Source organism: Papio anubis, chromosome 18 (genome assembly GCF_008728515.1).
Source record: "Papio anubis isolate 15944 chromosome 18, Panubis1.0, whole genome shotgun sequence".
NCBI lineage: Eukaryota > Metazoa > Chordata > Mammalia > Primates > Cercopithecidae > Papio > Papio anubis.
In genome coordinates this window covers 15,763,681-15,788,037 of record NC_044993.1, presented here as the reverse complement: position 1 = coordinate 15,788,037, position 24,357 = coordinate 15,763,681, and the positions used below count along the sequence as shown (strand labels likewise).

At 48.5% G+C, this 24,357-nt stretch overlaps 1 protein-coding gene across 1 annotated transcript in view; it reads left to right on the top strand.

Annotated features, from left to right (window-relative positions):
- The first annotated feature begins 1,442 nt into the window (after positions 1-1,442).
- AARS1 (alanyl-tRNA synthetase 1) overlaps positions 1,443-24,357 on the top strand; it is a 35,273-nt gene continuing 12,358 nt past the window's right edge. Inside the window, exons 1-11 of the mRNA XM_003918580.5 lie at positions 1,443-1,576; positions 7,749-7,913; positions 14,343-14,531; positions 14,870-15,015; positions 17,128-17,319; positions 18,442-18,586; positions 18,941-19,086; positions 20,588-20,696; positions 21,440-21,590; positions 22,990-23,114; positions 23,548-23,692. Coding sequence (XP_003918629.2) covers positions 7,770-7,913; positions 14,343-14,531; positions 14,870-15,015; positions 17,128-17,319; positions 18,442-18,586; positions 18,941-19,086; positions 20,588-20,696; positions 21,440-21,590; positions 22,990-23,114; positions 23,548-23,692 — 1,492 coding nt within the window. The 5' untranslated portion in view covers positions 1,443-1,576; positions 7,749-7,769. The remainder of the gene's footprint in view (positions 1,577-7,748; positions 7,914-14,342; positions 14,532-14,869; positions 15,016-17,127; positions 17,320-18,441; positions 18,587-18,940; positions 19,087-20,587; positions 20,697-21,439; positions 21,591-22,989; positions 23,115-23,547; positions 23,693-24,357) is intronic.

The following is a 24,357-nucleotide window of genomic DNA, read 5'->3' as shown; positions in this document are numbered from 1 at the left end:
TAAAAAGTAGTATTACTCTGTAATGTCTGTAACTGAGTTATGATCAACAGCACAATTTATTACCCGTGTATTTGGATATATCAGATGATGTAGGTAATAGTGCAGTGGTTAAGAGCATGGGCTTTGGTGTTAAATAGACACAGGTTTGGATCCTGTGTCTGCAACATACTATTGGGTGTGAACTTGTGCAAGGTAATTTCCTCATTTGTAAAAAGGGGACTCCAGCTGACCTCATACACGGTTTAAAAATCAAATGAAATAAACATGTGAAATGTTTAATACAATGCCTCACATATAAATACATATATATTTTTGAGACAGGGTCTTGCTCTGTCGCCCAAGGAATGCAGGGTCACGATCAGGGCTCACTGCAGCCTCAACTTCCTAGACTCAAGTGATCCTCCTACTTCAACCTCTCAAGCAGCTGGGACTACAAGCTTGCGCCACCATGCCTGGCTAATTTTTTTTTTTTTTTTTTTTGAGATGGAGCCTTGCTCTGTCGCCAGGCTGGAGTGCAGTGGCACCATCTAGGCTCACTGCAAACTCCGCCTCCCGAGTTCAAGCGATTCCCCTGCCCCAGCCTCCCGAGTGGCTGGGGCTACAGGCGCGCGCCCGGATAATTTTGTATTTTTAGTAGAGACGGGGTTTCACCATGTTGGCCAGGATGCTCTGGATCTCCTGACCTCGTCATCCACCGGCCTCAGCCTCCCAAAGTACTGGGATTACAGGTGTGGGCCACCGCGCCCGGCCTTTTAAAATTTTTTTTGTAGAGACAGGATCTAGTTATGTTGACCAGGCTGGTCTCCAACTCCTGGGTTCAGGTGATCTTCCCGCTTTGGTCTCCCAAAGTGTTGCAATTATAGGCGTGAGCCACCGCGCCTGGCATATACATATGTGCGTGTGTGTGTGTGGGTGTGTGTGTGTATATATATATTCACCCTCCTCCCCCAGGCCTATAAATATTAACTTTTTTTTTTTCAAAGGCAAATCGAGGACCAAATGCCGATCCAATTGTACCTCAACTACTGATGTTATTTCTTCCACACCACATTCAAGGTCTCCCCAGGCCACGTGTAATCATGGGCACAACGTCAGAATCTTTGAGGGCTGCATATCACTCAGCAACTAAAATAAACAGAATTATACCAAGACCTGTGACCTCTACTGAGACACGTTACCGTCTCCCCTTATTAACTATGTCAATTGTGGTATTAGGAATTTGCCTATGGAAACCAAAATGTCGACCTCTGGGAGTCCGAGTCTAACTCGATCACGTGACGCACCCCATCCGATCTTTTCTCGCGGTTGCATCAGCCAATTTAGAGCCGCCTTCCCAGGAATCCGCTAATGAGCGGATTCGTCCTCAGTTTGACTGGCATGTTGATTGACCAATAAAATCTCATAAGGTAAGGCGCGGCGGGGTGCTTTCCGTCAGCGCGCTCTGATTAGACGGGGCGCGGCGGGTTGTGGCCGGCCGTGTCTTGGGGCCGGAACAGCTGCGCGCCTGCGGTAATAGGTACAGCGAGCCCTCGGCCAGGGACTGAGGGAGGAGCTGGGGACGGCGACCCTAGGAGAGGTAGGCGGCCCTCGGAGAGCTCTGCGGTGGTAGGAGAGCGGCTGGGCCCGCAGTCTGGGGGGAAAGCTCGGCAGCCGCAGTGGGCCCCAGGGTCAAGCCCCGCGTGGCCTGGAGAAGCCCAGTCTGGGCGGGAGCGGGAGCTGGACAGTGTGGCCTTGCGTTCGCTCCCTGGAGCGCTGCGAGTGTCGCGGCCTCGGGTGGATTTGCTGAGCACCAAGACCTCACGGTTGCCAATCTGAGGTTTCATCTCCCTTGGTTTTAATCCCCTGGGGCGTGTGGGAGCACAGGAGGAAGGATGGGCCAGCTGGGGGGAGTCCTGCTGTGAGCCAGCCATTCCCTGATTTCTTAAAATGAAACAGCTGATGCCGGTCCAGGCCCACCTAGACCGTCATCTTCAGCTGTTCTGTAAAACAGTTTGTATTTCTCGGTGTGCGTTGAAGCTTGTGAGTTAATTCCGAACTTGCTGTTAAAGGATTAGTATACCTGATCACGAAATACGTATTTAGCAGCCACTGTACTAGATGCTGAGGATGTGCTGTAATAGTGAGCCCAGGGACGGCGCGGAGGCTCACGCCTTTAATCCGAGGGCTTTGGGAGATCGAGGCGGGTGGATCACCTGAGGTCAGGAGTTCGAGACTAGCCTGGCCAACATGGTGAAACCCCGTCTCTACTAAAAATACAAAAATTAGCCGAGCGTGGCGGCACATGCCTGTAATCTCAACCACTCGGGAGGCTGAGGCATGAGAATCGCTTGAACCTGGCAGGCGGAGGTTGCTGTGAGCTGATATCACACCATTGCACCCCAGCCTGGGTGACAGAGGGAGACTCCGTTTCAAAAAATAGCCCAAAACAGTCGTTGCTGCTGGGATGGAACTGACAGCCTGATGGGGGAGGCGCACATTAAACAAGCCATTAAGCGCATGTGGAAATTATGAAGGGAAACACTTGAGGCTATGAGACAGTAAAAGGGGGAGCCTTAGCAATAAGGGGAAGGCTTTCTTAAATAAGTATCTTGGCCGGGCGCGGTGGCTCACCCGTGTAATCCCAGCACTTTGGAAGGCCGAGGCAGGCAAATCACCTGAGGTCAGAAGTTCGAGACCAGCCTGACCAACGTGGAGAAACCCCGTCTCTACTAAAAATACAGAATTAGCCAGGTGTGGTGGCACATGCCTGTATTCCCAGCTACTCGGGAAGCTGAGGCAAATCGCTTGAAGCCGGGAGGCGGAGCTTACAGTGAGCCGAGATTGCGAGCACCATTGCACTCCAGCTTGGGCAACAAGAGTGAAACTCGGTCTCCAAAAAAAAAAAAAAAAAAAAAAAGTGTCTTTACATTTGTTGTTGTTTGAGGCAGGGTCTCAACCTGTTACCTAGGCTGGAATGTTTTGGTGTGACCATAGCTCACTGCAGCTTCAAACTTCTGTGCTCAAGTGCTCAAGCGACCCTTTGCACTCAGCCTCCCAAGTAGCTGGGTTTGCAGGTGCACACCACCACAGCTGGCTAATTAAAAAAAAAAAAAAAATTTTTTTTGACCTCCCAGGCTCAGGTGTTCCCATGTTGCCCAGGCTGGTCTTGAATTCCTGGCCTCAAGCAATGCTCTTGCCTCAGCCTCCCAAATGCCTCAGCTGGGATTATAGGCATGAGCCACTGTGCCCCGGAAATAAGTTTCTTTGGAATTGATACATCAAAAGTGAGACGTTTACTAGGAAAAGGGAAAAGAGTGGGGCAGACAGCTTACCTGGCACATGAAGAGCATGTTAAAAGGTCCTGTGGCACCCCAGTGCAGTGGTTCATGCCCGTAGTGCCAGCACTTTGGGAGGCTGAGGTGGGCCCATCGGTTGAGCTCATGAATTTGAGAGCAGCCTGTCTCTACAAAAAAATTAGCCAGTTCATGATGGTGAGCACCTGTCGTCCCAGCTCCTTGAGGGTCGGAGGTAGGAGGATCACCTGAGCCCAGGAGGCGGAGGTGGCAATGAGCTGTGGTTGTGCCACTGTCCTCCAGCCTGAGTGACAGAGACCTGTCTAAAAAAAAAAAAAAATGTCGAGACAGGTCTCGCTCTGTCACCCAGACTGGAGGGCAATGGCATGATCTCAGCTCGCTGCAGCCTCCGCCTCCCAGGTTCAAGCAATTTTCCTGCGAGAAAAGATCGGATGGGGTGCGTCACGTGATCGAGTTAGACTCGGACTCCCAGTGGCATCATCTCGGCTTGCTGTATCCTCTGCCTCCCAAGTTCGAGTGATTCTCCTGCCTCAGCTTCCCAAGTAGCTGGGATTACAGGTGTGTGCCACCATGCCCCGCTGATTTTGTTTGTGTGTTTTTAGTAGAGACAGGGTTTCACCATGTTAGCCAGGATGGTCTCAATTTCCTGACCTTGTGATCCAACTGCCTTCGACCTCCCAAAGTACTGGGATTATAGGCGTGAGCCACCGTACCCGGCCTCAAAAATTTTTTTTAAATACAAAAAATTAGCCGGGTGTGGTCGCACATGCCTGTAGTCCCAGCTGCTCCTGGAAGGCCAAATGATTGCACCACTGCCTGCGCTCCAGCCTGGGTGACAGAGAGGGAGACCCTATCTCAAAAAAAATTCCTGTGGAGTGGCTGGAGCCACAGTGTGATTTAAGGCACCCAAGACGTTTACAGCTCTTGTTATTAAGTGAAACCTGAGGTTCTGCCTTTGTGCTACCTCTGTATCCCATACAGCCTTCCAGTGAATAAATGAATGAGTTTACGTTGAATAAATATATTGAATTTATATTGAATAAATGGGGTAAATAAATGAATGTGGGGATACAGCTTTTACTAGTTCCAGCCTTGGTAGGCTCATAGTTGATATATTCAGTCCTTTTACACAATACTGCAGTTAATTCTGTATATGATCGTCTCCCCAGGAAGGACATAGGCTGTCATTCAGTTTGATTCTTGGCACATAGTATGCATTCATTATGGTGAATGAGTAAGCAAAAATGGGAAATTCATGTGTCTTTTGAAAAGTAGCTGGAGTCAGGATCTCCTGTTCACTTTGTACATCTCTATTGTATCTTCCTCATAAGAAGAAAACTGGCTGGGCATGGTGGCTCATGCCATCCCAACTGGGAGGTTGAGGCCAGGAGTTCGAGACGAGCGTGGGCAGCATAGCAATGCACCATCTATAACAAAAACAGAAATTAGCTGGGCATGGTAGCTCATGCCTGTAATCCTAGCACTTTGGGAGGCTGAGGCTGGCAGATAACCTGAGGTCAGGAGTTCGAGACCAGCCTGAGCAATGTGGTGAAACCCCGACTCTGTTAAAAATACAAATATTAGCTGGGTGTGGTGACATGTGCCTGTAATCCAAGTTGCCTGAGAGGCTGAGGCAGGAGGATTGCAGCAACTTGGGAGGTGGAGGCTGCAGTTAGCTGAGATTGTGCCATAGCACTCCAGCCTGGGTGACAGAGTGAGACTCTGTCTCAAAAAAAATAAGAAAAAAAAAAATTAACTGGGCGTGGTGGTTTTCAACTGTAGTCCCAGTTACTTGGGAGGCTGAGGCAAGAGGATCACTTGAGCCTAGGAGTTTAAGGCTACTTAAGTGATTGTCCCACTGCACTCCAGTCTGGACAGAACCAGAAAAAAAAGAAAACTTTCAGCTAAACAACTTAAAAGTAATATCCACTCTGTTCCGTCAAGGTTTTCCTCTTTTTTTTTTTTTTTAAGATGCAGTCTCCCTTAGCCACGCAGGCTGGAGTGCAGTGGCGCAGTCTCGGCTCACTGCAACCACCGTCTCCCGGGTTCAAGCAATTCTCCTGTCTCAACCTCCTGAGTAGCTGGAATTACAGGCACTCACTATCATGCCTGACTAATTTTTGTATTTTGGTAGAGATGGGTTTTCACCATGTTGGCCAGGCTGGTCTTCAGCTCCTGATCCCAGGTAATCCACCCGCCTCGGCCTCCCAAAGTGCTGGGGTTACAGGCGTGAGCCACCGCACCCGGCGTAAGGTTTTCCATTTTACAGATTGCTTCCAAATACAGTATAGCTTTTGATCCTCACAACACCTCAGTTGAATAGGCAGGGTAAATACTGCTTTGTACAGAAAAGGAACTAAACTCAGGCAAAAGTGAATTAAGGTTACAGTTGGGTCTGGAATTCCAGAGACACTTTGATAATAATGTTAATACTGTGAATGAGATATGGTTCTCATTTTTCTAGACACAGCACTGTGTGGCACTGCAACACCATGCCAGTGATCAGCACTCTTATCAAAGCCTGTCACTTCTCCCCAGCCTGCCTCTCAGGGAAATTGTAGTATCTGTGAAAGAGCTGTTTTTGTTTTTGTTTTGAGACAGAGTCTCGCTCTGTCGCCCAGGCTGGAGTGCAGTGGCCAGATCTCGGCTCACTGCAAGCTCAGCCTCCTGGGTTTACACCATTCTCCTGCCTCAGCCTCCCGAGTAGCTGGGACTACAGGGGCCCGCCACCTCGCCCGGCTAGTTTTTTTGTATTTTTCAGTAGAGACGGAGTTTCACCATGTTAGCCAGGATGGTCTCGATCTCCTGACCTCGTGATCTGCCCGTCTCAGCCTCCCAAAGTGCTGGGATTACAGGCTTGAGCCACCATGCCCGGCCTGTTTTTTTGTTTTTTGACACAAGGTCTTGCTCTGTCGCCTGGGCTGGAGTGGAGTTGCATAATCACAGCTCACTACAGCCTCAGTCTTCTGGACTCAATCTTCCCACCTCAGCCTCCCAAGTATGTGGGACCACAGGTACGCACCACCATGCCCGGCTAATTTTTTTACTATTTGTACTGACAAGGTCTGGCTATGTTGCCCAGGGTGGTCTCAAACTCCTGGGCTCAGGCAGTCCTCTCACCTTAGCCTCCCAAAGTGCTGGGATTACAGGTGTGAGCCACCACGCCCAACTCGTGAAAGGACTTTGAAGTCATAAAGTTGTTTCCGTCTCCACCAATTCCCTTGTTGTTTCACTTTTAGTAAGCTGTGCCTCCAAAGTGGGGCTACAACATCCCCACTCCCTAGTAATCTAATGGCTGGAAGGCAGCCGTTTGATGTTAGGGTTCTTGGGGGATGTAGGCTACATAGAGGTAGGTACATTCCTGCTACATACAGGTGGTCCCTTGTACAGATAAGCCCATCCCCAGGACTATTGCTGCTCACCAAGACATCAGGCGAAACCTAGAGACCCTGGCTTTGGGGATGATGGAACTTGGCAGTTCTAGGCTTGTGTATTAACACAAAGCTGAAGGGATCTTTAGAGATAATCTCATATGGACCCCTTCTTTTATTGGTGAAGTGACTCCTTCGGGACTTGGAGCTAGAACTCAAACCCTGGTCTCCTGAACTGCTCTCCCTCTTCCCCAGTTGGACTAAACTGAGGGTCTTTGTCACCCTTTTTTTCTTTTTTTCTTTTTCTTTTTTTTTTTTTTTTTTTGAAATGGAGTCTTACTCTGTCGCCAGGCTGGGGTGCAGTGGCCGGATCTCAGCTCACTGCAAGCTCCGCCTCCCGGGTTCACGCCATTCTCCTGCCTCAGCCTCCCGAGTAGCTGGCACTACAGGCGCCTGCCACCTCGCCAGGCTAGTTTTTTGTATTTTTTAGTAGAGACGGGGTTTCACCGTGTTAGCCAGGATGGTCTCGATCTCCTGACCTCGTGATCCACCCGTCTCGGCCTCCCAAAGTGCTGGGATTACAGGCTTGAGCCACCGCGCCCGGCCAATTTTGTATTTTTAGTAGAGGTGGGGTTTCACCATGTTGGCCAGACTGGTCTTGAACTCCTGACCTTGTGATCTGATCGCCTCGGCCTTCCAAAGTGCTGGGATTACAGGCATGAGCCACCGCGCCTGGCTGTCCCTCTTGTTTCTAATTCCTGGTCTAGGGCCTGGCACAGAGCAGATGCTCAATACATATTTGTTTAATGAACAAGCATTCAGCACTGCTGTGCTTGGTGTGCTGGGGGTTGAACCTCTAGAAATTGGCATGGGAAGGAAGAACAGATGGGGCTGCTGTCTGTTGGTGCTGTGGTGTTGCTTTGATGATGATTTTAGCCTTGGGCATTACAACATAGAGGTTTTAGGATCAAACAGCTCACCTGAGTCCTGCTTTGACTTGGCTTGAGAAGCCAGAAGTCTTGTGTAATGTCTACTTTGACTTTCAATTCCCCTAATTTTCCTTCATTGTTTTTTCTTTGATTAGTTCTTTGGGGTGACTTTCAAGATGGACTCTACTCTAACAGCAAGTGAAATCCGGCTGCGATTTATAGATTTCTTCAAGAGGAATGAGCATACCTACGTTCACTCGTCTGCCACCATCCCATTGGATGACCCCACTTTGCTGTTTGCCAATGCGGGCATGAACCAGGTAAGGGTTTTTCCTTTTTTCTTGGCTGTTTGTTCACATAAGAGGCAGCAGAGCCGAGATAAAAGCACAGCCCTGGGGTCAGACCAATTCCGGTTCTGTCACTCCCTGTGTGATCTTGTGGAACTTTATGTGGTGGACCTCAGTTTCTTTGCAAAATAAGGAATAATATTGCCTGCCTGTAGGTTTTAGTGAGAGGCAAATAGGGTAAGGCATACAAAATGTTTAGCACAGTATTTCGCACATAGTAGGTACTCAAACATTAGTGGTTTTTTTTTTTTTTTTTTTTTGGAGACGGAGTCTTGCTCTGTTGCCCAGGCTGTAGTGCAGTGGCGCCATCTCAGCTCACTGCAAGCTCCACCTCCCCGATTCACGCCATTCTCCTGCCTCAGCCTCCCGAGTAGCTGGGACTACAGGCGCCCACCACCTCGCCCGGCTAATTTTTTGTATTTTTAGTAGAGACGGGGTTTCACCATGTTAACCAGGATGGTCTCCATCTCCTGACCTCATGATCCACCGACCTTGGCCTCCCAAAGTGTTGGGATTACAGGCATCAGCCATCGTGCCTGGTCTCTTTTTTTGAGACAGAGTGTTGCTCTGTTGCCCCGGCTGGAGTGCAGTGGCGCCATCTCCGCTCACTGCAAGCTCTGCCTCCCAGGTTCTTGCCATTCTCCTGCCCCAGCCTCCCGAAGTACAGTCCCAGCCTGTAGCTGGGACTACAGGCGCCCACAGCCACGCCTGGCTAATTTTTTGTATTTTTAGTAGAGACGATGTTTCACTGTGTTAGCCAGTATGGTCTTGATTTCCGGACCTCGTGATCCACCTGCCTCGGCCTCCTAAAGTGCTGGGATTACAGCATGAGCCCTGCATGTGGCCAGCTATTATTCTTTTTTTTTTTTTTTTTTTTTTTTTTGAGGCCCGAGTCGCCTCCTGTCACACCCAGGCTGGAGTGCAGTGGCGGATCTGCTCCTGCAAGCTCCGCCTCCCGGGTTCGCCATTCTCCTGCCTCAGCCTCCGAGTAGCTGGGACTACAGGCATCGCCACCCCATAAGCCCATTTCTGGTTTTTGTGTTTTTAGTGGGGGCGGGGTTTCGTGTGTTATGGGATGGTCTCGATCTCCTGACCTCGTGATCCCGTAGGTCTCGACGTCCCCCAAAGTCTTTAGGATTACAGAAGCAAAACCCACCGCGCCCGGCCCAGCTATTATTCTTTAGAGAGAGAGTCTCACTCTGTCATCCTGGCTGAAGTGCAGTGGCATGATCCTAGCATGCTGTAGCCTCAGACTCCTGGGCTTAAGTGATCCTCTTACGTCAGCCTCCCAAGTAGCTAGAACTACAAGCATGCTCCAGCATGTCAGCTTTTAAAATTATTTTATTTATTTATTTTTTAATTTATTTATTGTTTTGAGACAGTCTCTCTCTGTCGCCCAGACTGGAGTGCAGTGGTGCAATCTTGGCTCACTGCAATCTCCACCTCCTGAGTTCAAGCGATTCTCCTGCCTCAGCCTCCCAAGTCGCTGGAACTACAAGCGTGCGCCACCACGCCTGGCTAATTATTGTATGTTTAGTGGAGACGGGGTTTCGCTGTGTTGGCCAGACTGTTCTCGAACTCCTGACCTCAGGTCATTCACCCGCCTCAGCCTCCCAAAGTGCTGGGATTATAGATGTGAGCCACCTTGCCTGGCCTAAATTATTTTATGTGTTTATATGCAGAGATGGGGTCTCACCAAGGTGTTCAGGCTAGTCTCGAACCGATGGCCTCAAGTAATCCTCTTGCCTTAGCTGCCCAAAGTGCTGTGATTACAGGGCTAGGCTAAGCTACCACACCCCGCCCACCTAACCCCTTTCTTGAAACTATTGCCACCAGTGCCACTCTGGATCCATTGCTGAAGAAGATTTATTAGTACAGTTTGGGGAGGTTGAATGAAAAATATACGTGAGGCTGGGCGCAGCGGCTCACGCCTGTAATCCCAACACTTTGGAAGGCCAAGGTAGACAGATCACTTGAATCCAGAAGTTTGAGACCAGCCTAGGGCAACATGGTGAAACCCTGTCTCTACTAAAAATACAAAAATTAGCTAGGTGTAGTGGTGTACGCCTGTAGTCCCAGCTTCTGGGGAGGCTGAGGCAGGATGATCACTTGAGCCTGGGAGTTCAAGGCTACAGTGAGCCCTGATCATACCACTGCACTTCAGCCTGTGCAACATAGTGAGACCCTGTTTCAAAAAAGGAAAGAAAAGAAAAAGACATTTGAAAGGTTTATTGTGAGAGAAAAGGGTTAACTCTTGAAATGATGAAAGCATGACAAGTTTATAAAGGAGTTTAAGAGGAATTTGTCAGCATGTCTGTGACACTAAATACTTCCCAGGCTGGTTGTGGCTGAAGTGGGTTCAGGTTAGATGGTGTTCTCAGGGCTTTACTGTGATGGTTCTCTTCCTGTGATGCTCACCCAGTGCATCTGCAGCCCTTAGGATGCTCCTCACTCTGGGATGAGTTGACATTTTCTTTTCTCTTAGGTGTCTTTTCTGGCATGGAAAGTTAGAAACAGTGGGAACATATTCTACCTCTTACAATATTAACTATAAAATTATGAAAAATAGGGCACAGTGCCCCTGTAATTACATCTACTGAGGAGGCTGAGATGGGAGGATCACTTGAGCCTGGGAATTCCAAACCAGCTTGGGCAACATAGTGAGACTGGTCTCACAAAAAAATTATGCTACTTGGGAGACTGAGGCGGGAGAATCGCTGGAACCTGGGAGGCGGAGGTTGCAGTGAGCCGAGATCACGCCACTGCTCTCCAGCCTGGGTGACAGAGTGAGACTCCGTCTCAAAAAAAAAAAAAAAAAATTAATGGGCCAGGCACAACGGTTCATGCCTGTAATTCCAGCATTTTGGGAGGCCAAAGTAAGAGGATTGCTTGAGCCCAGGAGTTGGAGAGGAGCCTGGGCCACATAGGAAGACCCTGTCTGAAAGGAAAAGAAAAAAATTAAAGAAAAATGGAAAAATTAGCTGGTGGTGGCTCACACCTGTAGTTCCAGCCTCTTGGGAGGCTGAGGTGGGAGGATTGCTTGAGCCCAGGAGGTTGAGGTGAGCCGTGATCATGCACTGGACTCCAGCCAGGGTGACATAGCAAGACCCTGTCTCAAAATGGAAAAAAAAGAAAAATATTTTCAGTTATATGTGAGTCCTATGCATATACCTAGAATTGGAGGCACTAATTTTAGGTGGTCTTATTCAATGAGATAGGCTTTTGGAACACTGGAAAGCTTCTGTTTCTATTCAGGCATACCTGGGTGCAAGTTTTGTCACCTCCCACATGAGCCGCCTCAACAAGAACCAGGGAGTCCAATGTTTGTAAACTTTTATTTTTTTTTTTGAGGCAGAATTTTGCTCTTGTTGCCCAGGCTGGAGTGCAATGGTAAAATCTCAGCTCACTGCAGCCTCCCCTTCCCGAGTTCAAGTGATTCTTCTGCTTCAGTGGCTGGGATTATAGGTGTCTGCCGCCACACCTGGCTAATTTGTTTTTTGTTTTTTGTGGTTTTTTTTGAGACAGGGTCTTGCTCTGTCGCTCAGGCTGGAGTGCAGCGGCGCAATCTCGGCTCACTGCAAGCTCTGCCTCCCGGGTTCATGCCATTCTCCTGCCTCAGCCTCCCGAGTAGCTGGGACTACAGGCACCCGCCACCACGCCCGGCTAATTTTTTGTATTTTTTTTTTAGTAGAGGCAGGGTTTCACTGTGTTGGCCAGGATGGTCTTGATCTCCTGACCTCGTGATCGGCCCGCCTCAGCCTCCCAAAGTGCTGGGATTACAAGCGTGAGCCACCGCACCCAGCCTAATTTTTATATTTTTAGTAGAGACGGGGTTTTGCCATGTTGGCCAGGCTGGTCTCGAACTCCTGGCCTCAGGTGATCCCCACATCTTGGCCTTCCAAAGTGCTAGGATTATAGGCGTAGGCCACCGCGCCTGGCCTTGTCGCCCAAGCTGGAATTCAGTGGCACAATCTCAGCTCACTGCAACGTCCGCCTCCCAGGTTCAAGCAGTTCTCCTGCCTCAGCCTCCCAAGTAGCTGGGACTACAGGCAACCACCACCACGCCTGGCTAATTGTTGTATTTTTAGTAGAGATGGGGTTTCACCATCTTGGCCAGGCTGGTCTCGAACTCCTGACCTCGTGATCCACCTGCTTCAGCCTCCCAAAGTGCTGGAATTACAGACGTGAGCCACCATGCCTGACCTTGTAAACATTTTCTTATTGACAATAGCTGTCAGCCTGCATGCAGCACTTACTATGTGCCAGGCGCTGCTCTTTGTCTTTCGCATACATTAAACTCATTTATGCCCAACTCTGTTGCCATCCCTACCGAGGCACTGAGAGCTCAAGTCAGTTGCTCATGTTCACATAGTTGGTAAGTGCCAGTGTGGACTTGAACCCAGAGAGTCATTTCCTTAACCTTTGTGCCATATTGCCTCTTGATCAACAAATACCTTTTTTTTTTCCCAATTCGAAATGATATTAGGCACCCAGCTAGGTGCCGGAAATACAGAGATGAGTGAGAGAGCGTTTGCTTTCAAGGAGTTCGTGATCTAGCACAAGACTGTCCAGTAGAATTTTTTGCAGTGACGGAAATGTTCTGTTCAACATGGCAGCCATCAGTCATGTGTGATTATTGAGCTAGTGTGACTGAGGAACAGAATTTCTAATTTTTTTTTTTTTGAGACAGAGTCTCACTGTATAGCCCAGGCTGGAATGCAGTGGCACAATCTCGGCTCACTGCAACCTCTGCCTCCCGGGTTCAAGTGATTCTCCTGCCTCAACCTCCTGAGTAGCTGGGATTACAGGCATGCACCACCACGCCTGGCTAATTTTGCATTTTTAGTAGAAATAGGGTTTCTCCATGTTGGTCAGGTTGGTCTCAAACTCCCAACCTCAGGTGATCGACCCAGCTCAGCCTCCTGAAGTGCTGGGGATTACAGGCATGAGCCACTGTGCCTGGCTGAGAATTTCTAATTTTTAAAAATATTAATTACTAATTATTTAATTTTACTTTTTGATTTTTATAAAAATAGAGACAGGGTCTCCCTATGTTTCCCAGGCTGGTCTTGAACTCCTGGGGTCGAAGGAATCCTCCCTTCTTGGCCTCCCAAAGTGCTGGGATTACCGGCATGAGCCACCTTGCCTAGCCTAATTTTAATTCAGTTTTACATGGTCACAAGTGTTTAATGGTAAGACTGGGCACAGTGATTCACGCCTGTAATCCCAGCACTTTAGGAGGCTGAGGTGGGCGGATCAGTTTGGATCACTTGGGTCAGGTGTTCAAGACCAGCCTGGCCAATATGACGAAACCCCGTCTCTACTGAAAAAAACAAAAATTAGCCAGGTGTACCTGTGCATGCCTGTAATCTCAGCTACTTGGGAGGCTGAGGCAAGAGAATCGCTTAAACCCAGGAGATGGAGGTTGCAGTGACCTGAGATTGCGCCACTGCACTTCAGCCTGGGCGACACAGACTGCATCTCAAAAAAAAGAAAACCTGTCTGGTGGTTACCAAATTGAATAGCAGTGAATTGAACAGGTCTAGTGGGAAATATAAAGCAAAGTTAACGAATAACAATGACACATCAAAGCATGACTGGTACATCCTCAGAGCAAGGCCGTCCCAGCTAGATGACTGATACATCCAATCGTTCATCAACGTGCCGATTTTATTCCCTTAATATGTGTCAGGGTTGGCCGGGCGCGGTGGCTCACGCCTGTAATCCCAGCACTTTGGGAGGCCGAGGCGGGCGGATCACAAGGTCAGGAGATCGAGACCATGGTGAAACCCCGTCTCTACTAAAAATAGAAAAAATTAGCCGGGCGCAGTGGCGGGCGCCTGTAGTCCCAGCTACTCGGGAGGCTGAGGCAGGAGAATGGCGTGAACCCGGGAGGCGGAGCTTGCAGTGAGCCGAGATTGCGCCACTGCACTCCAGCCTGGGCGACAGAGCAAGACTCCGTCTCAAAAAAAAAAAAAAAAAAAAATATGTGTCAGGGTTTTTTTCTTCTTCCTCACATTTACTGCCAAGTGAACATATCAATTTTCAGAATAAGTTCTTCCAGAAAGATGTTATAAACCCTGAACATCAGAGACTTCTGAAGAAGCCCAGGTTTCACCACATCAACCTTTGGCTGTTAGATCTGGCAGGCCTTTCCCCTCTGCAGGTGGTGTCACTGGTGGTGTTGGGGACTGTTAGGGAGCTAGGTTCAAGGAGAAACTGCTCCATGAGAGGCTACCCTCTGCTTTGGCTCCACCAGGCCACCTGTTCTGACAGATGTCTATATTCCAGGCATGTTAATCATGAACTGCACAGTTAGTGTGTGGTGGTCTCTTCCTGCCAATGTGTGGCCACCTGACATCACCTGCACCCTTTAAAAGTTGAACTGCTCTCCTTTTTTAGTTTAAACCCATCTTCCTGAACACAATTGACCCATCTCACCCCATGGCAAAGCTGAGCAGAGCCGCCAATACCCAGAAATGCATCCGGGCTGGGGGCAAACACAATGACCTGGACGATGTGGGCAAGGATGTCTATCATCACACCTTCTTCGAGATGTTGGGCTCTTGGTCTTTTGGAGATTACTTTAAGGTAAGTTCAGAGCAGGAGAACCACTAGGGTTTTGAGGAAAATGGTCTTTTCCACAGTGGGAACTGGGTGCTAATTTTGCATGTTTTAAAATGTGAAATATCATGTAGCTGATTCAGGAATGAATGGGATTTATTAATTCTAAGATTTCTTGGAAGTAGTACCTGTAATTTGATGATTTCAGTATATATTTGGATTTCTTCTATAAACTGATCTTGAATTTGATTGAGTGGAGAGTGAGTGTGTTGTGATTTTGTGTCTTTGTTCCTAGGATCTGGTTTCATACTAAATAGATTTTGGTTTGGTGATGTTCCATGTCTTTCTCTCTGTTCTTTTTGTAGGAATTGGCATGTAAGATGGCTCTGGAACTCCTCACTCAAGAGTTTGGCATTCCCATTGAAAGACTTTATGTTACTTACTTTGGCGGGGATGAAGCAGCTGGCTTAGAACCAGATCTGGAATGCAAACAGATCTGGCAAAATTTGGGGTAAGAATGCAGATCACTTCTTGAGAGTATGGAGGAGTGAAAAGACACTCAGTGCCAGAGTGGGGTTTTATGACCTGGAATACGTGGTCATTTCCCATCTCTGGGTTCATTTTGAGATGCCCAAGGGAGGAGTGAGGCGAGAGAATCACTTGAACCCAGGAGGTGGAGGTTGCAGTGACCTGAGATCGCTCCACTACACTCCAGCCTGGGTGACAGAGTAATTATTTTTAGATGCATTCATATCTTTTTTAAATTTTTATTTTATTTATTTATTTACTTTTTGAGACAGAGTCTTGCTCTGTCAGCTAGGCTGGAGTGCAGTGGCGCAGTCTCAGCTCACTGCAAGCTCTCCTTCCCAGGTTCACGCCATTCTCCTGCCTCAGCCTCCCAAGTAGCTGGTACTACAGGCTCCCGCCACCACGCCCAGCTAATTTTTTCATGTTTTTAGTATAGACGGGGTTTCACTGTGTTAGCCAGGATGGTCTTGATCTCCTGACCTTGTGATCTGCCCACCTTGGCCTCCCAAAGTGCTGGGATTACAAGCATCAGCCACCTAGCCTTTCTCTTTTTTTTTTTTTTTTAAAGATAAGGGTCTCACTATGTTGGTCAGGCTGGTCTCGAACTCCTGACCTCAGGTGATTCGCCCACCTCGGCCTCCTGAAGTGCTGGGATTACAGGCGTGAGCCACTGCACCTGGCTGGAAAAAGGAATTTTTTTGTTTTGTTTTTTGAGACAGGGTCTCACTCTCAACCAGGCTGGAGTGCAGTGGTGTAATCATAGTTTACTGCCTGAGCTCAGGTGATCGTCCCATCTCAAGCCTCCCAAGTAACTAGGACTAGAAGCATGCACCACCTGCCTGGCTAGTTTTTGTATTTTTTGTAGGGACGGGGTTTTGCCATGTTGCCCAGGCTGATCTTGAACTCCTGAGCTCAAGCGATCTGCCTGCCTTGGCCTTTCAAATTGCTGGAATTACAGACATCAGCCACTGTGGCTAACTAGTTTTTTTAAACATAACATAATTCTAAAGTATAATAAATACTATAAAAGCTAAGACAGCAGGTGAGCTATATGTGTTCTGTGCTGTGAATTTAGTAGAATTTGTGAAGTGCTGCATCAAGGAGAATCTGAACATGGGGTGTGTGCCCTCTGTAGATAGCTGGGCTGCCCATGATGTGTTTGCCTCATTTTCTTGTTCTTTTTCCTTAATTCTTTTGTCCTTTAGTGCATAGCTTTTTACTATACTTGGAAATAGGGCTGCTTCTCTTTTTTTAATTACTTTTGCTCTAGATATATTATTCCAACCCAACTTCCTCTTTTACTTGATCTAAAACTCCTACTTGGTTGACTCTGTAGTCTAAGTGTAGTTGGAGTTTTGGGTAGTAACACGTGTAAAAATTAAATATTAATCTTGACCCTGGTTTTTAAAATCCTCTTTTACTTGACTTCCTGTACTGTGTATCTACACTTTATTAAGCAAGCACAATCTTGTGTGTGTGTGTGAGACAGCTCTTACTCTGTCACCCAGGCTGGAGTGCAGTGGCATGATCACAGCTCACTGCAGCCTCAACTTCCTGGGCTCAAGTGATCCTGTCCTGAGTAGCTGGGACTACAGGTGTACATCACCCCACCCAGTTAATTTTTTAAATAATTTTTAGAGAGACTGGGTTTCTCCATGTTGCCCAGGCTGGTCTCGAACTCCTTAGCTCAAGCAATGCACATGGCTGTTTTCATTATTATGTGTTCCTTTCTAGGCCTTACTCATGTCCTTGTGTATTTTCATTGAGTTTTGATCATAGCATGTGTATATTTTGTATTCTCTTCTACTGTAGGCACTCTTGAGAAGAGTCATGTTCTGTTTTTTAGCAGGTTTTATGTACAGGCTTAGCATTAGTAATTCTGAAGGTTGGAACTTCTTTATTAAAAATTCTAAGAATTTCTTTTCTTTTTTTTTTGTTTTTTGAGACAGAGGCTCGCTCTGTCGCCTAGGCTGGATTGCAGTGACGTGAGCCACTGTGTGCGGCCAATCCTAAGAATTTCATTTGTGGTAGTTGTAAGTCTGGGCAGAACTCTTTGTTGGGGCTGTAACTGGGCTTATCTTTACTCCTTTGTCAGGCTGGATGACAGCAAAATCCTCCCAGGCAACATGAAGGATAACTTCTGGGAGATGGGTGACACAGGCCCCTGCGGTCCTTGCAGTGAGATACACTACGACCGGATTGGTGGTCGGGATGCCGCACACCTTGTCAACCAGGACGACCCTAATGTGCTGGAGATCTGGAACCTTGTGTTCATCCAGTATAACAGGTAGCCTTGGAGTCTACTCCATTCCTTTCCTTGAGCTGAGCAGGGGAAGAGGAACTCGGAGCTGTGTGGCTGTCTTCTCAGCTAAATGCTCATTTCTTTCTCAGATTACCCCTCTGATCTCTGGAACAAGGATGGGCCTGTTCTTTCAAGAACTAAGCCTTATTGCACCTAATAGCTTCTTGAGAGCTATTCCCATAATGTCATGCTTGCCGTACTTTTTTTTTTTTTTTTTTTTTGATGGAGTTTTGCTCTTGTTGCCTAGGCTGGAGTGCAATGGTGCGATCTTGGCTCACTGCAACCTCTGTGTCCCGGGTTCAAGCAGTTCTCCTGCCTCAGCCTCCCGAGTAGCTGGGATTACAGGCATGTGCCACCACGCCCAGCTAATTTTGTATTTTTAGTAGAGATGGGGTTTCCATGTTGGTCAGGCTGGTCTTGAACTGCTGACCTCGTGATCTGCCCGCCTTGGCCTCCCAAAGTGCTGGGATTATAGGTGTGAGCCACCGTGCCCAGCCAGAGATGGGGTTTTGCCATGTTGGCCAGGCTGGTCTCGAACTCCTGACCTCAAGTGATCCGCCCGCCTCGGCCTCCCAAAATGCTGGTATTACAGGCGTGAGCCATCATGCCCAGCCTTTTTTTTTTTTTTTTGAGATGGAGTTTCACTCTTATTGCCCAGGCTGGAGTGCAATGGCGCAATCTCAGCTCACCACATCCTCCACCTCCCGAGTTCAAGTGACTCTCCTGCCTCAGCCTCCTGAGTAACTGAGATTACAGGCGTGTGCCACCACGCCTGGCTAATTTTGTATTTTTAGTAGAGATGGAGTTTCTCCATGTTGGTCAGGGTGGTCTCGAGCTCCCAACCTCAGGTGGTCCACCCCACCTCAGCCTCCCAAAGTGCTGGGATTACAGATTGAGCCACTGCGCCTGGCCTTGCCTCACTCTTAAACGAACCCCAGAGTAATTCTCCTTCCTTTATCCCTCCACTTCCCTCTTCCCACCAAACCAGGCAATTGGCAGATGGTCACAGCCTGCAAACTGCTCTGTAAATGAATTTTAACCAGCAGGGACTGGAGAGATGGCAGCTTGAGTCTCTGCTTCAACCCCCTCTTCTTCTGGATCATACAGGGAAGCTGATGGCATTCTGAAACCTCTTCCCAAGAAAAGCATTGACACAGGGATGGGCCTGGAGCGACTGGTATCTGTGCTGCAGAATAAGATGTCCAACTATGACACTGACCTTTTTGTCCCTTACTTTGAAGCCATTCAGAAGGTACTGGTCCTATTGCAAACATTGCAAACTTCTGTGGAGTTTTCCAGGCTGGGTTCTTAACAGTGCTGTCAAAGAAAAAATGACCACATGCTTTGCCAGCTAAGGGTACCCATTTCCATTTGCTACTTCATTGTTAATAATGTGAGGCTCTAGACCTGAGACAGTGTAATTTTTGAGTGTAGGGACTGACTAGAGTCTCTCCACTTCCCCAGTGTCACATTCATGGGGTTATAGGATCTGGCAAGACGGGCATCCTTTCTCCTAATGCTCCTCAATCCTCGAGGAACCTCCTTGGGTGAGGTAGCCCCAGAAAGGCTGCTTCCTAAAGGGCTGCCTCCTGATTCTTACCTGTAGGGCACAGGTGCCCGACCGTACACTGGGAAGGTTGGTGCTGAGGATGCTGATGGGATTGACATGGCCTACCGGGTGCTGGCTGACCACGCTCGGACCATCACTGTGGCACTGGCTGATGGTGGCCGGCCTGACAACACAGGGCGCGGGTAAGTATGCTGCACACTGGGTAGTGTTTGGACTGGCACCACATGTGCTATGTATGACTCTCTATGAAACTTTTTTTTTTGTGAGATGGAGTGTTACTCTGTCGCCCAGGCTGGAGTGCAATGGTGTGATCTCGGCTCACTGCAACCTCTGCCTCCTGGGTTCAGGCGATTCTGCCTCAGCCTCCCAAGTAGCTGGGATTACAGGTGCACACCACCATGCCTGGCTTATTTTTGTATTTTTAGTAGACATGGTTGTTTTTTTTGTTTGTTTGTTTTTTTGAGACGGAGTCTCGCTGTGTCGCCCAGGCTGGAGTGCAGTGGTGTGATCTCGGCTCACTGCAAGCTCCGCCTCCCAGGTTCATGCCATTCTCCTGCCTCAGCCTCCCAAGTAGCTGGGACTGCAGGCACCCGCCACTGCGCCCGGCTAGTTTTTTGTATTTTTAGTAGAGACGGGGTTTCACCGTGTTAGCCAGGATGGTCTCGATCTCCTGACCTCGTGATCCACCCACCTCGACCTCCCAAAGTGCTGGGATTACAGGCATGAGCCACCGCGCCTGGCCTTTTGTTGTTGTTTTTGAGACAGTTTCGCTTTTGTTGCCCGGGCTGAGTGCAATTTCCCGACCTCGGCTCACCGCATCCTCCACCTCTCGGGTTCAAGCGATTCATCTGCCTCAGCCTCCCGAGTAGATGGGATTACAGGCATGCACCACCATGCCTAACTTGGTATTTTTAGTAAAGATGGGGTTTCTCCATGTTGCTCAGGCTGGTCTCAGACTCCCAACCTCAGGTGATCCGCCCGCCTCAGCCTTCCAAAGTGCTGGGCTTACAGGTGTGAGCCACTGTGCCCAGCCAGAGATGGGGTTTTGCCATGTTGGCCAGGCTGGTCTCGAATTCCTGACCTCAGATGATCCACCCGCCATGGCCTCCCAAAGTGCTGGGATTACAGGTGTCAGCCACCACGCCTGGCCTTTTTATGAAACTTAAAGCCATCCTTCGTTATTGTTTCCTTGTCTTTTGGGCAGTTGGAAGAATCCCTCCACCGCTTTTTTAAGAGATGAAGGGAGTTTCAGCTACTGTCACGTAGTTGCCACTATCCTAAATCTCTGCTGCTGAGTACAGATGATAAGGATTGTATTTAAAGTAGCCTGATAGGAGATTGGCAGGGGCAGGGTATTGACCAGCCCTGGGAAGCTCTGTTACTGACAGGTAGGACCTGGGATCACCGGCATCAAGTACACATCTTGTCTGTCTTGCCTTCCTATATGGGTAACTGAATATGAAAGGAAAACAAACCAGCGTTTACCCTAGGCAAGCCTTGATGGGTATTTGTGGGTATGTTACTGAGTCTTACACTAAAATTAATGACCTTGGGGAATGCAAAAGTGCATGCTTAGGATAAAAGAAAGTTCCTGAAAGAGGTGTTGCTTTGGGTAGGATTCCAACGGATTCACGACAAAACCCTCAGCTGGGAATGTTGGGGACTAGTTTCTGCCTCTTACAGGTATGTGTTGAGACGGATTCTCCGCCGAGCTGTCCGGTACGCCCATGAAAAGCTCAATGCCAGCAGGGGCTTCTTTGCTACATTAGTAGATGTTGTTGTACAGTCCCTGGTAGGTTCATTTCTCTGCTTACCCTTCTGTGCTAAAGCAATCCTTTAAGAGGGATGGGGTGGGAGAGGGCATACTGCTAAGGAGCTTTTTGTTGTTGTTTTTTGAGACAGAGTCTTGCTGTGTCGCCCAGGCTGGAGTGCAATGGCATGATCTCGGCTCACTGCAACCTCCGCCTCCTGGGTTCAAGCGATTCTCCTGTCTCAGCCTCCCGAGTAACTGGGATTAAAGGCACACACCGCCATGCCCAGCTGATTTTTTCTATTTTAGTAGAGACGGGGTTTCACCGTGTTGCCCATGCTGGTCTTGAACTCCTGAGCTCAGCCTCAGCTTCCCAAAGTGGTAGGATTACAGGCATGAGCCACTGCACCCTGCTAAGGAGGTTTTTTTTTCTTTTGAGACGGAGTCTCGCTCTGTCACCCAGGCTGGAGTGCAGTGGCGTGATCTCCACTCACTGCAAGCTCCGCCTCCCGGGTTCCCGCCATTCTTCTGCCTCAGCCTCCCGTGTAGCTGGGACTACAGGCCCCCACCACCGCGCCCGGCTAATTTTTGTATTTTTAGTAAGACGGGGTTTCACCTTGTTCGTCAGGATGGTCTCAATCTCGTGACCTTGTGATCCGCCCGTCTCGGTCTCCCAAAGTGCTGGGATTACAGGCGTGAGCCACCGTGCCAGGAGGTTTTTTAAGAAGGGGTAGGGAATAGTCTTGGGTTTCATCCAGCCCCTCATCTTGCTTCCCCTTTGTCAGGGAGATGCATTTCCTGAGCTGAAGAAGGACCCAGACATGGTGAAGGACATCATTAATGAAGAAGAGGTGCAGTTTCTCAAGACTCTCAGCAGAGGGCGTCGCATCCTGGACAGGAAAATTCAGAGCCTGGGAGACAGCAAGACCATTCCCGGTAGGGACCAGTTTTTGCACTTCTCCATCCTGGCCGTTTGATCTTTCTGGGAAACACAAGCCCTTTCTCACAGACTGACTGTGGGCTCCCGTGTCTCTTGAGGCTGAACATAGCTTGATTGAACTACTTTTGGTGCAAACTGGAATTTATAGTAAAATGGTAAAAGTAATGCATCATTGTGTGCAAAGTATTCAAACGATACAGAATACAAAAGTGTTCAGAAAAAGAAAATCCTTTTTCCCAGGGGCAAGGTGAGGGTAGATTTTTTTTTCTTAGAGGGAACAACTCTTAACAGTTTGGTGTATAACTCTTCAGGATTCTTCTCTGTTTGCATGCAAATAAATACATGTAGGTATTTGTGGGTGTGTATTTTTCAAGCAAGAGTGGGAATATTTGATATATACTGTTTTGCAATTTGGGGAAAATAAATTCCAAAGATTTTTTTCCCCTTTTTATTGAAGTATAACAAACAAGGGAAAAGCTTGATGAATTTTCACAAATTGAACACACTTATGTTCAGATCAGGAGAGAGATTTGTTGGCCGGGCACGGTGGCTGACACCTGTAATCCTAGCACTTTGGGAGGCCGAGGCAGGCGGATCACGAGTTCGTGAGTTCAAGACCAGCCTTCCCAACATGGCAAAACCCTGTCTCTACTAAAAATACAAAAAATTAGCTGGGTATGGTGGCATGCACCTGTAATCCCAGCTACTCAGGAGGCTGAGAGAGGAGAATCGCTTGAACCCGGGAGGTGGAGGTTGCAGTGAGCCAAAATCATGCCATTGCACTCCAGCCTGGGCAACAAGAAAAAAGAAATAGAAAATTGTCCAGGTGAGGTTTTGATTATTATTTTTATTTATTTATTTATTTTTGAGATGGAGTCTCGCTCTGTTGCCCAGGCGGGAGTGCGGTGGTGCAATCTTGGCTCCCTGCAAACTCTGCCTCCTGGGTTCACGCCATTCTCCTGCCTCAGCCTCCCAAGTAGCTAGGACTACAGGTGCCCACCACCAAGCCCGGCAAATTTTTTGTATTTGTGGTAGAGACGGGGTTTCACCGTGTTAGTCAGGATGGTCTCGATCTCCTGACCTCGTGAGCCACCCGCCTCAGCCTCTCAAAGTACTGGGATTACAGGTGTGAGCCACTGTGCCCAGCCTAGGTGAGGTTTAAAAAGAAAAAAAGATTAAAAAAAAACAAAATCTAGAATTGTATCAGGACATCTATTGTGTTTCCCCCAGGTTAACTGGAAAACATGTGTTGTATTTTCTGATGGGCACCCAGGGCCGATACTGACTGGCCTTATCTCTTTAATTCCTTCTGCCAATCCCAGCATCCTCTTGGAGGACTTGGCATGGAAAAGGGGCCATCTGTGTTTTTTGACACACCTCCTTTGTGCTGTGTAGGAGACACTGCTTGGCTCCTCTATGACACCTATGGGTTTCCAGTGGATCTGACTGGACTGATTGCTGAAGAGAAGGGCCTGGTGGTAGACATGGATGGCTTTGAAGAGGAGAGGAAACTGGCCCAGGTAAAGAACTTGGAGAGTGAGCAGGAAACCCAGCACCTTACAACTCAGCACCACTTGGCTGCAGACCGAGCATGAGTTTCCTTCCATTAAAGTCTTTGAAGTGCTTTTTCCCCTAGACCAGTGGTTCATAAGCGGGGGCGAGTCTGCCTTCCAGGGGGCAATTGGCAATAATGTCTGAAGACATTTTTGGTTTTCACAACCAGGGGCAGATCCTGCTGTCATGTACTTGGTAGAGGCCAGGGTGCCGCTCAGCATCTCACACTGCAAGAGGATCCTCCACAACAGAATGATCTGGCCCCAAATGTCAGTAGTGCCAGGATTGAAAAACCCTGTTCTGGCAGTTTACGCTGGGCATAGTTTAGCCAGTTCCAGTCCTTTGGAATCCCTTTTCTTCTACTGTAGTGTAACTTACGGTTGTTTCTCTTGCTGACAGCTGAAATCACAGGGCAAGGGAGCCGGTGGGGAAGATCTCATTATGCTGGACATTTACGCTATCGAAGAGCTCCGGGCACGGGGTCTGGAGGTTACAGATGATTCCCCAAAGTACAATTACCATTTGGACTTCAGTGGTAGCTACGGTATGGCGCTCTGCTCCTTCCACTTCTGAGCATTCTGCCCCGTATCTGGAGGGTGTTTGAAAAATTGTTTCTCAAGATTAGCTATCCAGCAAACTGCTGACACCCTCTCCTGGAGTGCCGTACAGTCACGCTATGCACTTCTATACACACAGGCACCCTTGGCTGGAAGTTTTCTTAGCTCTCTTTTGAAATAATTATCATCACAGGAAGTTGTAAAAAAAAAGAGGCCGGGCGCGGTGGCTCAAGCCTGTAATCCCAGCACTTTGGGAGGCCGAGACGGGCGGATCACGAGGTCAGGAGATCGAGACCATCCTGGCTAACACGGTGAAACCCCGTCTCTACTAAAAAAAATACAGAAAACTAGCCGGGCGACGTGGCGGGCGCCTGTAGTCCAGTTACTCGGGAGGCTGAGGCAGGAGAATGGCGTAAACCCGGGAGGTGCGGCTTGCAGTGAGCTGAGATCCGGCGACTACACTCCAGCCTGGGCAGCAGAGCGAGACTCCGTCTCAAAAAAATAAAAAATAAAATAAATTGTAGGAAGCGTCTCACACCCTTTGTCCAGTTTCCTCTAATTGTAACATCATGCAGGAAACTGGGCAATTGACATTGATACAATCCACAGTGACTATTAGAATGCTATTAGGGGCCTGGTGCTGTGGCTCACA